The sequence below is a fragment of the Notolabrus celidotus genome, chromosome 10 (assembly GCF_009762535.1).
Source record: "Notolabrus celidotus isolate fNotCel1 chromosome 10, fNotCel1.pri, whole genome shotgun sequence".
In the NCBI taxonomy this organism is placed as follows: domain Eukaryota; kingdom Metazoa; phylum Chordata; class Actinopteri; order Labriformes; family Labridae; genus Notolabrus; species Notolabrus celidotus.
The window spans coordinates 26,860,257-26,876,998 of record NC_048281.1 but is presented as its reverse complement, the minus strand read 5'-3'; the positions used below and the strand labels follow the sequence as shown (position 1 = coordinate 26,876,998).

At 42.7% G+C, this 16,742-nt stretch overlaps 2 protein-coding genes across 2 annotated transcripts in view; both read left to right on the top strand.

Moving 5' to 3' along the window:
• Window positions 1–16,742, top strand: part of LOC117819712 (LIM domain only protein 7-like) — a 67,465-nt gene that overhangs the window by 41,238 nt on the left and 9,485 nt on the right. Inside the window, exons 10-18 of the mRNA XM_034693135.1 lie at window positions 4,699–4,728; window positions 5,531–5,645; window positions 7,204–7,340; window positions 7,733–8,414; window positions 8,927–9,232; window positions 9,620–9,734; window positions 12,175–12,336; window positions 15,059–15,156; window positions 15,265–15,328. Of these exons, the coding sequence (XP_034549026.1) occupies window positions 4,699–4,728; window positions 5,531–5,645; window positions 7,204–7,340; window positions 7,733–8,414; window positions 8,927–9,232; window positions 9,620–9,734; window positions 12,175–12,336; window positions 15,059–15,156; window positions 15,265–15,328 (1,709 nt within the window). The remainder of the gene's footprint in view (window positions 1–4,698; window positions 4,729–5,530; window positions 5,646–7,203; window positions 7,341–7,732; window positions 8,415–8,926; window positions 9,233–9,619; window positions 9,735–12,174; window positions 12,337–15,058; window positions 15,157–15,264; window positions 15,329–16,742) is intronic.
• On the top strand, window positions 45–3,267 carry LOC117819713 (LIM domain only protein 7-like). Its single transcript, XM_034693136.1, has 3 exons — window positions 45–1,003; window positions 1,281–1,427; window positions 1,863–3,267. The coding sequence occupies exons 1-3, from the start codon at window positions 609–611 to the stop codon at window positions 2,656–2,658; spliced, it is 1,338 nt and encodes a 445-aa protein (XP_034549027.1). The 5' UTR covers window positions 45–608; the 3' UTR covers window positions 2,659–3,267.

The window sequence follows — 16,742 nt, the reverse complement described above, 5'->3', positions numbered from 1 at the left end:
CATCTTCAGTGGGCGTACGAGTACGAAAGCGGCAGCGACTCGGACGCAGAGAGACCAGACCCGGATCTCGTTCTGGACGACCTGGCCAGCAGGCGCTTCCACAGCCCTTCTCCGGCTCCTCCTACAAACTTTGCCGTGCCTGTCAGTCCCGTGGCGGCAGGATCGGCATCAGGAGGTAGAGGAGGCCCCTGGCCGCAGGTCACTATGACTCCCAATGTTGCCCCTCAACAGAATGTGACCTTCCTCAGGTCAGAGAACTTGAAGTGACAGTGTGACTTTGATGTGCCTGCCTGATGAAAGCAAACGCTTCTCTTACCCTCAGTTTGCATGGTTACATTAAACCATGAGCGACATCTCTGGTCGTACTTGCTGCATCTAACAGAGTTTGAAAGTCATCAGTTTGTTGATTTGCGTTTGACTTGAGTTTGATTTCAGCTTCAGCACTTCCTTTTTTTGCTCCTTCTGAATTTCATAGGCTTGGAGAAATGATTTGAGTTGGCTGCAGAACTCCTCAAATCATATTTCGCCTCCATCTCATTTTGGTTTGAGCTTGCATTGGTTTGCTAACCCTTGCGTCATCTAACTTGAGGTTTTAGTGCTCGAGGATTATGCGTGACCGCCGTACTGTACAGCTGCTCAAAAATTCTTTTGACACATGTGATTGGCTGTCTCCTCTGAGCAGCAGCAGTGTCAGCGGGGAAAAGCAGCCCCCCAAGAACGGCTCTGTGAGGGTGGACCACCGCCGGGCCGTGTCTGCCGACAGCCTGTTCAGAGATATATACGATGACTCTGAGGATGAAGACAACGAGGTGGGCTATGCAGACCCCGTCCAGGATGACCTCTACACACGCAAGATGGGCATTAAACCCCAAGCTGCTGCCGCCAAGGCCACTCATGACAAGTTCTTACCAAAGTTCTGGACACCCGAAGAAGACGTTCACATACAGAAGATCAAGCTGGGTTCTCAGAGGAGACCCTGGTACAAGAAGATGCAAGGCTTCAGGTGTGTGAGGGAAACAGAATCACATACCTGTACTTTAAAACACTTTTGATGCAGTCCCTAAATGATAAAATTCCCTCCCAGACACATTGAAATTTGCTTACCTTGAATACTATTTGCATGCAAAAAGCCTGAAAGTCAAAATATGGGTTTCTGTGATTTTTCTGTATGGTTACCTCCCACTTACTTTTCTTTCTCTGCCTCCTATCTTCCCCTCGCACCCTCTCTCTCTGCTTCTGTCCCCTTGACTTCCCTTCACTCCGGCTGTCCTTGGCTGTAGCTATAAGAAGTCGGGCTCTTCGTCAGACGATTCAGACTGTGACATCAGTCCTTGGCTCTCCTCTGCCCCCTCTCCCTCCGGCACCTCTCCCTCTCACTCCCACACACATGAGGCCTCGACTCACACCACCCTTGTGGTGGGGAAAAGGTCGATACAGCTGCATGATTGTGACAATGAAGAAATGTTTTAGAGCTTTTTGGGGATTTTATGGGAGAAAAATAACTTGCTCCTGTTGGGGCTGAGTTTCTGATGAGCTGCTTTCTAATGTTCTAATGATAAATACACCTGAGGGTGGCTGTAACATGCTTCACAAAGTAGTGCGCTTCACTGACCTTTGCAGAAAATATACTTTGTAATTTTTTTGTCACGGCCTAATTTAGTTTTTAAAGCTCCTAGCTTTGTAGTTTTATTGTGTAGCAGATTCATATTAAAATTTGGATTTGATCAACATCAGTTTGAATCAAATATCAACACTCTGGCTGCTTGAAGTTTCTCTTCCTCCTTTTCTTGCTCTTCGATCCAGTTCACCTGCATGCACTCATCACTTCTCTGTCCTTTTCTCTCCTTCTGCCCACTCTGCAGTCCTCACATCCAAGCACACTCCCCCCCACAGCTCCCCAAGATACAGCCCCCTCTGTTACAGCCCCCTCCTCTGGTATTCCCTCCAGTGGACCCCACCTCAGGTCCCAGACTGGTCAAATGTGAGCGGTGGCCTTTGCTTGGGCGCAAAGACCCCAGAGAGCCCCTAGACCCTGTTGATTATGAGAGTATTATCCCAGATTTGGAGAATGATGACATGTTTACCAGGCGGACTCTGGCCTTTCAATCCAACACCGACCTGGTGGTGATGAAGACTCAGCTGTCAGCCCACCGCTCGCTCTACACGTCTGAGCCGCAGCTCAACATCGTCACCCAGCGCCACACTAATATCAGCACCGAGGAGAGCGATTTCCCCAGCATCGAGCACGACGATGTGGTTTATCGTAAGGAGAAAACCCATCAGGCTCAGGAGCAGAGGCCGCTCTCTGGAGCCCCTGACAACTACACCCCCATGTCCATCCCAGAGCCGTGGGCGCTGCCTCCTGATCTCAAAGCCCGCCTCCTGTGCCCCCCGTGTCCTCTGACTAAGGAGGCTGCAGGAAGTAAACAGGTTGAGAAGGAGACGCGCCCAAAAACGGATGACATGCTCATCAGGAAATTCGGGGTTTGTTCTGATCAGAGCTCGCAGAGAGGCTCATCAGCCAATCAGATGACACCCTCAGTGCCTTCCTCCTGCAGCGAAGGTGACCTGCAGAAATGGCAGGCCATCAGGGAGGCCAGTCGGCTTAAATATAAGAAGAAGCTTTTATTGGAGAGGCTGGCTGCTCTGAAGTCATAAAATCAGATTGCTCTGTGTTAGTTTCTCCTCACACTGCAGGCTTGTTCTTCAGATTTTTAGGCGGAGGAGGTCGGTTGTTTTTAGTCAGACTCAGTCTTGAAATGTTTTCAGTCTAATGGTGAAACAGTCTGGAATGCATGTTGATCCAACTTGTGAATGATAACTTTGTGGAGTTCTATCCAATTATGCTCTTATTTATGAAAACTCAAAGGTTTCTTCAGCGTTTTCTGGCACTGCATTTACAGGAGCAGCAACAGCATGGAACTTTTTAAAATTCAATTTAGTCTTTTTCCAGTCAGAGAAATAACACTGTCAAGAAATTGTCATTATAAAGCCAATATGGTTGATTTTACTCACGTTATGGAAATGCTGAGTTAATGGATAGACTTTGCTCTGAAGCTTCTGGTACCATATTTAAAGTGTGATTTTTTTTTTGTTGCACAAAATAACACACATGTCCTACATCCTGAAAGAAAAGTTGTGGTTCATCTTGAACAGACCAACAGACTGGTATCCTGCATTTTGATCCTTGGTTTTGTTTCTCTATCAGACCCGGTTTGCCTGTGAACGGACAAAATCTTCAAGCTCAATAAAGAAAATGAAAGTCTTCATGACCTTGTGATGGAATGCGTTGAACTGGCCATTTGTTGACCTCACATAACACCTAACCACTTACACGTATCTGACCACAGTACGACGTTGTGTTCCTCTGCAGATGGAACTTCACACTGACATGCAAAAGCTCAAAGTGCAGACGCATGTGAGTGTGGAAAGGTTCAAGTCTGAGCAATATCCAAACATGACGTCTTGATCACACTGACAGCACCAAGCAGGGCAATTAAATGCAGTCATGTCTTTTGAACACACATGAAAGCGTAGAGAAATTCCCCACGGCTCTGAAGAAGATGCGACCTGTGGACTCCATAGTTACCCTGAACACAAATCTTGACCTGTGCGTTTGAACACAAGTAGACACACAAAGCGACCATTTAACTCAAGTCACTGCCATCTGGAGTTACTTCAAGTCTGTATGTAAAGTCATGTTTCCACTGACATCATGGTGGAGTCTCCAGAAAGGCTGCATTGTCTGGAGAAAGATGCATGTCGACACATATCCCCAGCTAAATTTCAGGGAAAGAGAAGCTGATACTCTAACCTTATTCTACACACAACTTAAAGGGTCATTCAGGTGTTTTTCTAACTTGACCCTGTTTTATTCTGTGTTCTAAATGACTACAAAGAACAAAAAGTAACATTGCTCCATGTGCTTGTTCCAGCTGGCAGCCAAGAAACAGGCTGTAATGGCTGCTACATGACCCTTTGGGACAAATCTGCAAAATCATAGTGCATCCACAGGCTTCTTTTTCATGACTGGTTAAGATTGTTAGTCTAGAGTAAGTAAAAGAGTAAGATTGATTTCTTTTACTAGACACAGCCTTCACATCGCTCTCTAAATGCAGAATCTTAACTGACCTTATATATATTCTCATTTCACTTGATTTGAAGGACTAGCTTCAATCCTACACGACACATTCAAACATTCAAAATACATTTTCGAGGCAGTGGGAGACCAGAAGCTTCCATGTTGTAGCAAACAGCTGTTTCTGGATCAGAATTGAAACACTCTGGTGTTATTCTGTAGGGATGCTTTCTATGATGTTCTCAGACCCTTAGAATGACAATGTGAACCTATAAGTGGCAAAACAAGCACTGTAAGGATTACTGTATATTGCAGCCTTCAAAGCTGGTCTCATGGTTGCCTGCTGAAACAATCTAGAAGAAGAAGAATTTCTCTGTATCTATTAGTAATCTAGATACCAACACTAATATAAAAATATCCAGCTTAAAATGTAGCAGAATGCCCCTTAAAAATCTAAAACCATCAGTCATATTTAAAGTGAGTTTACTGTCCAGACATTTGAACTTTGGGTCACTGAATGGCCTCAAGCTCTCGCCCAGACGCCTCCAGACTCTCTGTCAGAGTCCCCGTTTGCAGAAAAAGTGACTTTGTTGTGTGTGTGGTTCTCTCTGGTTTCCTAGACAGCCCCAAATGCAAGAGAGTATCGACGGGTGAGTTGATACGGGCTCCCAGGAATGTGGCACGTTTGCATTCGCTCTGGCCTCTTACAGTCGCACCTCGCTGAAAACCCTCCCCTGCTTTTGTGCTGCTGTTCTCACTCTCGAGCTGCTAAATGCTGACACACAACACTGTGTATTGTCTGGCACGGGGCCAAGTTCATGGTGGAGGGGAGGAGAGGGGAGGGTGGGTTTCATTGCTCCACATCACAAAGCTCTATTGACAAAGCAACAAAGTGAAAAGATGCATACAGTTGCAATATGCTGGGTAATGTACCATTATGGTGGCGTGTCTCAGGGACAGTAATGACTGCGGTCTGGCTTTAGCACCCTGTTAGCAATATGAGACAGGTGTAAATTTTAGCAGGTAAGTGACAACACACAAAGAGTTTTCCAAAGTCTGTCAGATTTGTATAACTTCTGCATGATGTGCAGGGCTGGTTTACATGTTACTAACAGACTGAGCTTATGTCACCTAACTGTGGTTTCAGCTGTTTGCTGTGTTTGGAAACTAATTCTTAAATGTCTAATCCAATTTAATTCCAGCATAAGAGGTTAAAAGGTGGAATTTATTCAGACTTTTATGGATTTTGGATGTCTTGTTTTTCTCACATCTCATTTGGCACAAAGGTTAAAGTTGGTGCATGCATGCTTGGAGTGGAAACCTCATCTAACTGTTATTTTTAACTGGGATAAAGCTTCTGCGGAGATATGCAAACTAAACATCCCCTACCTATGCTAACCGATCCCCAGAGCTTTTTTAAAAACTATTTTGACTCTTGTTTTCTTTCCACAGGAGTAAATCAACAAGTGATATCCAAATCGAGTCGGCACCTAACCGGCAGGCTCGTTACGAAGAGCTGCAGAAGCATCGTGAGAAGATAAAGGACAGCGATGATAAGTGGCAGGATGTGAGTATTGCAGATATCACAGTTTGGTTCTAAAAAGAAAAGCAAAAGGCAAGCGCATGATCTATGGGATCATCTGTGCTGCTGACGGGAGAGCAGGTGATGAGGTGCGGTTTGTGTCTGAGGGGTGGAAAGAGATCTGTTTAGATAGAAGCCAGAGAGGGAGGCAGACGGCGATTGGAGCAGCGCTGCCCTCTGGCTATTGACTGTCCTCCTTTTTAGATCAGGCTGTTAATGGCCGGGAACACTGCAGTCTGTAAATACTAGTAATGTAATCAATGTCAAATGGTGTTAAGATGTAGTGTAGGAAGATACAGGACAGCAAATGTGGAATACACTGTGTTCCAAATTATTATGCAAGTTGCATTTCTGTGAATATTTTAAAAAATACGTTAATAGTTGTTTTAAAATTTGTTAAGAAGTCAGATAGTGAATATATTTCCTCAACTGTGTGGTTAAAATGATGCTTTTCAAAGTACATCGGCTGTATTTTTAAATAAATGCAGAATCTGCAGGAAAAAGACATTAAAAGTTTTATTTTGTATACAAATATAAAGAAAATTGTTTTTTGTTGAAGTTTGAATACAGTTGTAGTAAATATTATTATTTTCAATCAATAGAATGTTTAAAATGATGCCCAGTTTACAAATTATATGCTCTTATCACCAACTTGCATTGTAATTTGGCACACTCATTTCTGCAGATTCTGCATTCATTTAAAGATAAAGCCAACATACTTTGAAAAGCATCATTTTAACCACACAGTTGAAGAAATATGTTCACTATCTGATTTTTTTTTTTTTTTTGTAATTCTCTTTTTATTGAGATATCTTGTCATTATAACACGTTTCAATACATCTTAAAAAAAATGACATTTTCTTTATTTTTTAGTAAAACAAAATGAGTATGAATTAAAAACAAAAAAAAACAAAAACAAAAAAACAGCCTGATAATAGGATGTCGTTAACACATCTAGTGAGAATTTACTTTTATGAAAATATATATCCAAATATCTCTATTCTAAACTCACTTTTCTTTCACTATCTGATTTCTTAACAAATTTGAAAACGACTTAACATATTTTTTTAAATATTCACAGAAATGCAACTTACATAATAATTTGGAACACAGTGTAGAGACAAGATCGACTTCTATTTCTGGACATTAAAATCAGGTCATGCCCCACTTTTACACAATAGTCCATAAAAATGTCTCACTGTTGAACAGAGAATTCAAGAGTAATAAAAGTTATATACATGTTTGTAACTCTCTGTAACAGTCTGTCAGGAGTCGGATGGTGTCATGACAGTATAACAGAGTCTTAAAGCAGCATTTGGGTCACACAGTCCCTAATACACAGGGGAGGTGAGCCAGGAGGAGCCTAAAGCACGCAAATAGAACACCTTCAAATGGAGCCCTGTTTTGTTTTTTCCTCCTCTTCTCAATGTCCCTCCCCTCAGCTGTACAGTTAGCCATTCAAAAAGTCCACTATTATACACAGCTAAGTTTTAAATGCTTCTGAAACGATACACAAGGTGATGTGAGCCGACTTTTGCTGCAGGACCTGACTAAATGGAAGAGCCGTCGCAGGAGCGTCAACTCTGACATTGTGAAGAAGAAGGAGGAGAGGGAGAAGATAGACCTGATCACCCACAGCAACAGAAAGTCCAAGACCTTCAAGGAGATGCAAGAGGACAGGTGAGAAGAAACAGACGATCAGGACTTTTTATTGCTCCTTATAGAATCCTGAAACACAGACTGAAATCATTCCTTTGTTACGCCTTTTAAACCCTCGGAGGTGGAGCAATTTCTAAGGTAAAAGAGGAGGTATGAATGAGGAGTCAGTGTGAAAGTGTAACCTAATCATCGCTTTCAACCTGCATCCCATTTTTTTTGCCCCACCTCGCTCCACCCTTCTCTTTTCAACCTGAGCTCTTCTTTCTGTGATCACTCCCCCATCCTGTCACTTGCCCCTTTCATCTCCCTGAATTGCTTTCTTTTCAATACTTGCCTTTAATTTCCCCATCGCTGTCCACTTGTTTTTCCTATTTACTTCTGTGTCTCACCCCTTCTCTCCCCCTCCGCCACAGAGAAACCAAAGGAGACAGCGTCGGCAGCCGTTTCAGATCTCTCTCTTACCTGGACGACGACGAGGACGTGTTTGAGAAACCTGTCACATCCCCACGTACCCGAACCCTTCCTGCACGGGGCTTCACCATTGACACTCCTTACCATTCCTCTGAGCCTTCTCTGAAAGAAGAAGAACCTCCTGCTGCCTCCCCAGCTATAGGCAGGGCTGCTTCACCTCCAACCTCAAAGGGAGTTGACATTGTGGACAGTCCTGCAGGCAGAGACTTCACCACCACCACCAGCACCACTTCCAGCATCACTCCCAGCTCTCTGCGCAGCTCCTGGTCTCCTGCAGCTGAACCTCCACAGAAGAAACCGGTCACAGAGTACAGCAGTACTTTCAAAACAAAGGATACCACAACAGTTCTAACCTCTTCCAGCTCCTTGCCAAAAGTGCCCGAGCCAAGGCGCCCTTTGTTGGTCCCTCAAAGTGCGGTGGAGGCCCCTTCTTCTGGTTCTCTGTATAAACAACAACCACAGATCAGCTCAATGGAACCCAAGCCTCCAGGGGTATCTCGGGTTTCCGCCTCCCTCCCCAGGAGCTACCAGAGATCGGATAGCGCACGTATAACCTCAGTTGTGACGCCAAGACCCTTTGGGACCAGCTCGTCCCGCCTCACCTCGCTTCCCCGACCATATACAGTGAGTACAGCATAATTTAAAGACTAATTACAAACCAGCAGAGCAGCAGAGAGGTGCTGACAGACACGGAAATATCTTTGTAGAGGGCAGGAGGACACAGTGTTTGTTTAGTAGTAAGAAATCTTTGCTTTGCTATTCAGGTAGAGTGTTGTTTGTTTTCAGTGCATCAGTTATTCCCCCAGAGTCCGATCTGATTTCTTTCTAAATAATGCATGGAGCCAGTGTTTTTACAATGCTAATTTAACAGGCAGGGTTGCTATTTTCAGCCTCCTTCACATTCATTTCTGTTACAGTAGACAGAGTGCCTGTCAGTTAAAGTTAGTGAACTCTTTAAACTGCTGCACACTCAGAGAGAAAAACGCATTCACAAGCTAATTTCCTCCATTTAAAGATCCCTGATTGATGAAATGTTTCATGATATTTAAAGCCCTGTGTTATTGAAGTGTATTTATATTTTATAATGCATAACACTCAAACTCTGCACACTGACATTCTGCTTTCATTCTCTTCAGACGGAGGAATCCCAAAAGCGTGTTAACGGCGACGTGGACGCTTCCAAGAAGTCATCAGTCCCAAGCCGCTATCACCAGTTCATGACCTCTGAGGACGACGCTCACTCCCAGTCCAGCTCGTCCCACAGCAGTGAAGGCGAGGAGGAAGAGGAGGAGGAGGAAGAAAGCAAGACAGCACCCAAGAGCATCACCTCTACTCAGAGCGTGTCACCTGTTGCTCCTCAGGTCAAAAGTGTCACACCTGTCTTACCTCCATTCAAGAGTGAGGCCCCCGTCAGTCCTGCTCCAGCCAAAGAAACCAGCCAGGTACTCAAGTTACATCCTGCTGACAAAACAGATCAGCTGGAATAATGAGGCAACACAAAAATAAGATGTGAATCTATCTTTGGCTTTTGGATGAATAACAGAACTGAAATGTGTCATTTAGTTTAGTAATTGTTGCGTAAAACTCCCTCCTTAAGTTAAAGTTACTTCAACAGAACTGATGGCTGCCCTCCAGGAATTAAGATTAGCAACAAGTTGGCATTTAATCAACTGCCATAAATGATTAATACAAGACTTTGCTCTTGCCAAACCAGACACACAACCTCTCCTCAGTAACGGAAAGTCATGCCCTCATTTCTACAATTAAAGGCTTGCATGTGACCAGCTATTGTTGACCTCTGCTCGTTTGTGTGGTCGTTTTCGTTTCAGGAGAACTTCTGTGAGATGCGGGTCAGCCTGAACCAGAAGCCAAACAGCAGCAGAGACTTTGGCTTCAAGGCAGCCTGGGACTCCACAGGAGCTCGAGTCACCTCCATCCAGCCAGGTAACACCAGTGAGGAAAACCTTCAAACAGAAAGGATTTGTATTGTTTGGGGTAGAGCTTTACTCGCTCTCCAGTATAATCTTTGCTGTTCAGCCAAACTGGCAACCTTAAGCTAAAACACTCTCGGTGGTAAAAGCCAGTGGAAAAAGATCAAACAGGCTTTGGTCCGTTTCTCCCTCTCAGTAGAGGTGACTGATTTATGTATACGTATACAGATACAGTGGAAATATTAGAAATCAGTGCTCAGGCTGTGTAATATTTTACAGCCAGGCTCTGCAGGTTAGTCGTCAGCAGGTTTTCAGTCCATTGCAGTGGCGGTGCCAGACCTATGTAGGGCAGCATCTATCTGGGTCACATCTTCTGGGCCTGAGCCTCTCTTTCTGCCAAGGTTTTCCCACCTTCACTGTAACGCATTTCATAAAGTAGTACTTCAATGATACATACCCTTCACTCCAATGTATTCAGTCGAGTATTGTCACAACAGTTACAACTTACACAGTACTTTAGCATGACTGTGTTGGTAGAGTTTATCTATATATCATATCAACATTTAAAACCCCAATACACATAAATGTACAACACAGTAAAAGTGCCTGTGATCTTCAACTGGCTGAATTTCAACTGCATCAGCTTTGTGAGCATGTACAGCCGTAAAACCAATTAAAACATAGATTTAAAAAGCAAACAAAAGGCTGTAAGATGCCAAACAAACAACAGAGCAAAGACAAATCAGCATGCATTAGACTCAGAGTAAACAAATCATGCAAAGCAGCAGAAGTAAGAAGACAGACGTTGCTTCAATAATACAATGACCACGTCCACTGTTCAGCACAGAATGTAAAGAGCAACAAACCGTAAATGAGCAATAAAGTCATGAAAGATATTATTAAGCCACGCAGCACAAAGTCTCACTGTTATGTAAAACAATAATACCACAGTGTTGGTCAACTCCAGTGAGTATACATCCTGTAGGTTGCAGCACGGTTCAGTATGACTGACATAAAGTACGTCAGAAATATGTGTGTACCTTTACATGGTCATTATTATTATTATTTTTATTAGTGCCAAGTATCCTATGTTTATTTCAAATCAAAATGTTGTTTATATCATTTAAGAGTCAGGAGACCTTTTTTGTCATTGTCCAGCTGTATAACTAGAAAGTGAGGCGCTTCTACTCAGTGGTGCATGCTGGCAATATAATGCAGGATCATTCAGAACATGAAATAAAGACTAAATCAAATATAAAATATAAACAAAAATTAAGTATATACCTGAGACCCTATCAGCACCAGAGGGAATACTGGCAGAGTAGCATCATGCTACTATCACCTACTGTGGGCGGACAGGATACAGGAGAGTAAGAGTGGTGAAGGCCAGCTCAGTCCTGGACCCTGTGGAGGTGGTGGCTGACAGGAGAATTATAGCCAAGCTGTCATCTCTGATGGACATTTTTTTTCTACATATATTCTTGTACTGTACACCTTCTTGTTTGCTGCTGTAACTCCATGAATTTCCCCATTGTGGGACGAATAAAGGAGTATCTTATCTTATCTTATCTTATCTTATCTTATCTTATCTTATCTGATCTTATCTTATCTTATCTTATTACATTTGCACATCCAATTGGCAAATAGCAAAATGGCAGTCTTCTTTTGCTGCTTTCCCTGCAAACCGCTTTGCAACCCACCTCCATCCCAGCACCTCTTTTAATTCTGTGTTTTACCAGTGCTGCTGCTCTCCCCGCCTTAGCATTTCATGCTCACATACAAAAGAGGTGAGCTGTGCTCTCCCCACCTCAGGCTTTGGCATTCCATGTAGGCACCAGGAAGGGCAGGGAGCTCCCAGAAGAGAGCTATACTGCCAAGTATAACTTATTGCATGCAAATAATTGATTATTTTGACGAGTGTGGTCTTGACTGAAATATTTTTTTAAGTATAAATAGTTAATCTTGCACTATTCGTATGCCCTTCTGTACAGTCAAATGTAATTGCACTCATAGAAATGGTATTGCATAGCCTTAATATAGTAAAGTGCATCTTCAAACTTAAGTGCTTACTCATTTACTTACTTAAATGATTCATTGAGTCCAAATTTCAGTCGAAAACAAATCATCAGCATCCAATTTGTTGTATTTTAATATTATTTTCATCAAATAGCCAATTTTTTCTCCACCCCTTCAATGTGGAACCACCTGCAGACAGATTACTGTGAGATTATCCTGATTAAAGCGTTTTCAAAATGAAGAGGAGTGTCTGCAGGCAGATTCAATCTAAACGTCCTACTTCCTCATGCACTTCCTCAGGTTCATATGTAAGGCATGTGATTTAAAGAGTTACTGCTGTGCTCTTATGTGCTACAACCAGTCATGTCACCATATCAGAGCTGTTGACCTTCTTCCCTGTAAATGATGTCTCTCCTCTTCTCCCCTGTCTCCTGCAGGCAGCTCGGCTGAGATGTGCCAGCTTCAGGTGGGAGACGAGGTCTTGGCCGTGAACAAACACCAGGTGGCAGACATGAGCTACATGGACTGGAAGTCCTGCATGGAGGAGGCTCTGCAGGAGGGCAGTCTGGTCATGGATATACGCCGTCATGGCAAGAACAGTGAGTCATCTCAACAGTGTGTGTCTACATGTGTGTGTTTGCATGAGTGTCGGAGATGGAACTGAACTACTTTAGGGGTTGTATTCCTGGACTGACAGCGCTGCTTACGCTGCCTGCGTTGCTAAACAGTTTTGACACTTTAAATTGGTCCGTAAACTGTTGTGAAATCATCCATGACTGATCTCATGACAGCTGGGGAAGGACCTGAAGCCTTTTTTTCTCTTCTGACAAGGGGAGACTGTTATTGTGTTGACCTGAGTGGGTTTTTCGTTTCTCCTTTTTTCTCTTTTTGTGTATTTTTCTCATCCTGTTTTTCCATTTCTTTCGTTTTCCTTTTATTTCTGCTGTTTTTCTTCATTTTCTAAGCCTTTCTGTACTCATCAGCATTTCTCTCCGGTGTTTTCCTTGTGGAGAACTAACCCAGCTCAGGTCCATGGTCCTGTGAGTGTGCTGTTTTTACAGTGCTAGTATAACAGGCTTACTTATTCCAACCACATCAGTGTCACCTTACCTCCCCAAAAATAATAAACCAGCCAGAGTAGCTCACTCGAACTAACACACGGTACTTGTTGAAGTAGTTTAGCGAAGCCCTGTGTGTTGGTGAGCCTGTTAGAAACACTGTGTGGGTTTATGAAAGCTTTAATAGGCTGCATGGCTGGGGAAGGTGTTTCTCTGTCACCCCTGCTGCTCTCTATAACAACACCATAACAGCTACTTTGTTCCCTGCTTTATAGTGGTCTTTAGGTAAATGGAAAACACTGTGAAATGCTGTTTCACTACAGACTGTATATAAGAAGTGGACATAGCCTCTTGCTTAAATAATGGATCCTATTCATTGGTTCCTCTAACCTGCATTCTATTTGGTGGACAGCCGTGGCTTTTCAAAACAAAACACAAACTCATAGACTATATGAAACATGGATGTTATGCTGAGTGACATCACCCACTAGTTTCTGAAGCCCAGCAATGGTGGTCACCATTTTGGATGATGGCTGCAACTAACTTTTTTTTTTTTTTTAAGAATATTTTTATTGCACACAATATCATTGTATACATTCCACATTGACAAATAGAAGCAATCATATTTTTCCATTTTCTTACAATAACATAACAGCGGCCTAAAATAACGTACAATCATAGTAATAATAATTAATATTATTTAGCAGATTTTGTACATAATAATGGGCAGCGAAAAAATAAAAGTAAAATCAAGACTCATGTTAGAGGGTAAAAATAAATATAAAGAAAATTCAAGTCATTAAATGACAGAGTAAAACAGGTAGAACACACAGCCATCAGTGTTACAGGGTTATTCTTAATCTCTCATCCCACACCGACATTCTCCCCCAGACCCCCTTAAATGTCTCAGCACTGGTCCCCATGCCTTTTCAAACACTCTCATCCTTCCTGCAATCTTGAATCTAAGCTTTTCCAAATGTAGGATCTTGCCCAGCTCTCTTTGCCACATCTCATATGAAAGCAGAGCATCAGACTTCCATAATTGCAGAATAACTTTTTTAGCCAAAAATAGTACCAAGATATGCAGCCCACTTGTCACTGCCAGAGTTCAGAGTGGTGTCACTAGTAGCTCCCAGAATGGCCACCAGGGGGTCAGGCAGCCATTGACTGCAACTAACTTTTGACTAATCTAGAAACCAGCAGAGAGGTGGAGTTAAGGCCACAGCCTCATCAGCTGTTGCGCTGCCACAATGTGCCCACCTGCCTGTTAAATTAGCAACACCCCTAATTCTCCTAATTATGCATAGCTATTAGCTTAATATATGAAAAACTTTTTAATAAGCCTGCTTTTCAACACCAGATGTTACCGCTTGGTCCACATCAATGAAAACAGATGGGAAAGTGACCCTACTTTTTAACTTGATTTATGACTTCAGTAGACATTTTTTAAGAGTGATGGTCTCCTCCAGCAGTGGTTCCCAAAGCTGGGGTCAGGACCCCCTGGGGGGCTCAAAGCACTGATGGAGGGGTCACGAGATGCCTTCTAAAATTATAAAATAATTATATTTAAAATGGCATACTTGATCCATTATTGAGAAAATCGAAACAAAAATAGTAGTTACATTTAAAGTAACGCCATGCAAATAAAAGATATTTACTTTGTTTTCCACTTTTCTTTGTTGTTTCTTCACATGAACCCCTGGGGTTGCAATTCCAGATAAACAAACATCTATCTTTTTACGTTTTATTTTTTCTTGGTTTTCATTCAAATTTGGTTTGGCCTATTAGTGTATGCCCACGACTGTAAAAAAATAAAAAAATAAAAAATTTAACCATCTTGAAGAACAGCGGGGTCACAGGTCTCTGGCACCGTTAATTTGGGGGTCACAGGCCAAAAAGTCTGGGGAGCCCTGCAATACAACATGATGTTTATTTTGTAAAGTTGTCACTAAAGTTGGATGTGTCTACCTGGATTAAAAAGTCACTACCATGATAACAAAAGAAGGCAATGGCCAAAATACATAACATGAAGCTTTAATCTGCACCTCACAGTGAGGACGTCCACTTCTTTAATACAGTCTCAAACAACTACCCGTACACACATACAGTATGCACAGAAAATGTTGTTCAGAGTGAAGACACACATCCTATTCTTTGCCATTGCATTGTCTGCGCGCAGACTGGGACAGAGATCAACCTTCCCTGCCATTTAAAAGCCATAAGACCATCAATCTGACCAGTTCGGATCATCCAATACTTCTAGGTTCCCCTGATAACACTGTCAGCCCCAGCCTGGATTTCACCTCTCTCAATTCTCCGGAAAAGCTGTCATCCAAAGAGGCACCTACCCACCAAGTCATCGTAAGTGACCCTGAATAGCTCAGATTTGATGAAGTTTTTTAATCCTGTATTGTTTCCTGGGTCGAGCCTCTCCTTAATGAGTCTACACCCTGCTGTGTGTCCCTGCAGGATGTGGCTTCAAATGGAGTTAATGGAGGTTTCCGTGAGGAGTCGGTGACCATAAGGAACAAAGGTAAAGAGCAGGGCACACAGCTAGAAAGGTTATGAAATCGATCCCAGCGACTATTTCTGCACTGAATACAAAACTGCACAGCAAGAGGGAACTTGTTGACTTAGCTTCGGGAGAATGTCTTTGCAAACACTGGACTGTTGTGGATAATATTAATGGATATTTACTGTGTTATGTAACAGAATTCTCACTGCAATAACAGACTAACTAGAAGGACGGTGAATGAGACCTATGAAACATTAATGTAGATAAGATCTAAATTTTGACATTCAGGTTTCAACTCTGGAAAACAATTTCCAACTAGTTCCAAACTTTATAAGTTCCTAGTGGTTTAAATCGGCATCCACCCGACTCGTCTTAAGCATTGAAAACACTCAGAAACAGTCAAAATTGAGCACAATATATGTATTATAGCTAAACACATGATCATGGAGTCTGCAGGTTAACAATGTCAAATTGGTTTGCCAAGTGTGGCGGAAGTTAGCAGAGCTAGTCCCACTTCCTGTCCTCTTTAGAGGTTCACGTCCACATGCTTGTGCTGGTTACACATTGCTCAAGTTCAGTGGTAGTGGTACTCAAGTGCCACATTATCCAGACACAGCCTACATACATAGACTGTATATAAAATGGACAGCGTCGCTCTGCTTTTTCCCATTGTATGGTTTTGAAGCCAAAAAATCCCATTCCAGAACGCTGCCATCTTGTAAATTTTCTTCAGCCAGAGTCTAAGCAGTAGGGAACTTGTGTGTTTCCACAGTAATGAGCTCCACCCTACAGCGTACCATCCTGAGGTCCTACATAGTTTCTTTCTACAACAGCTGTCAATCAAAGCCAACCCAGATGTAAAACCCAGTTTTCTAGCCTCTAATAACTAACGAAAAAGAAACTTTTCGGAAAAAAGAGGCCTTGAACACAAAATAGTCAAATAATAAATATATATCACCACAGCATACGGATGTGAGAAACGTTCGTACGACGTGTATTTATTTTTTAAAGTTTGACCGCAGCCCCATTCAAATGAATGGGGGAGACAGAGTTTTTGACCTATACTGCAGCCAGCCACTAGGGGGAGCAGTTTTTGTGGCAGCCTCACTTTGAGCCGAGCAAGATGACGTCCATTTTATATGCAGTCTATGCCTACATACAACTTAATCTTATTATCAAGATCGAAATACAGCCAAACATAGCTACGAGATGCCACCTACAATATGTGCTTGTTTACTTTAGACCCAGGTAATAGAGCATTACAGCCTTATAGCAGGAGCCAATAATTGCTGTAGCGCTACAAACCCGGCTGGTGGCGCTGCAGCTTAGACACAACATAGGACCAGCGTTTTGGACCTACAATAGCGCACATTTTAATGATTAGTTTAACCTAATCTACTAAACAAAGACATTCCAATAACTACCTGAACTA

Excerpts from the sequence above, each read along its gene's own strand:
- LOC117819713 (XM_034693136.1), top strand. The coding sequence starts at position 609 with ATGCGTGACCGCCGTACTGTACAGCTGCTCAAAAATTCTTTTGACACA. Across the intron at positions 1,004-1,280 it reads AAGAAGATGCAAGGCTTCAG|CTATAAGAAGTCGGGCTCTT; the intron begins GTGTGTGAGGGA and ends CCTTGGCTGTAG. Across the intron at positions 1,428-1,862 it reads ACCCTTGTGGTGGGGAAAAG|TCCTCACATCCAAGCACACT; the intron begins GTCGATACAGCT and ends CCCACTCTGCAG.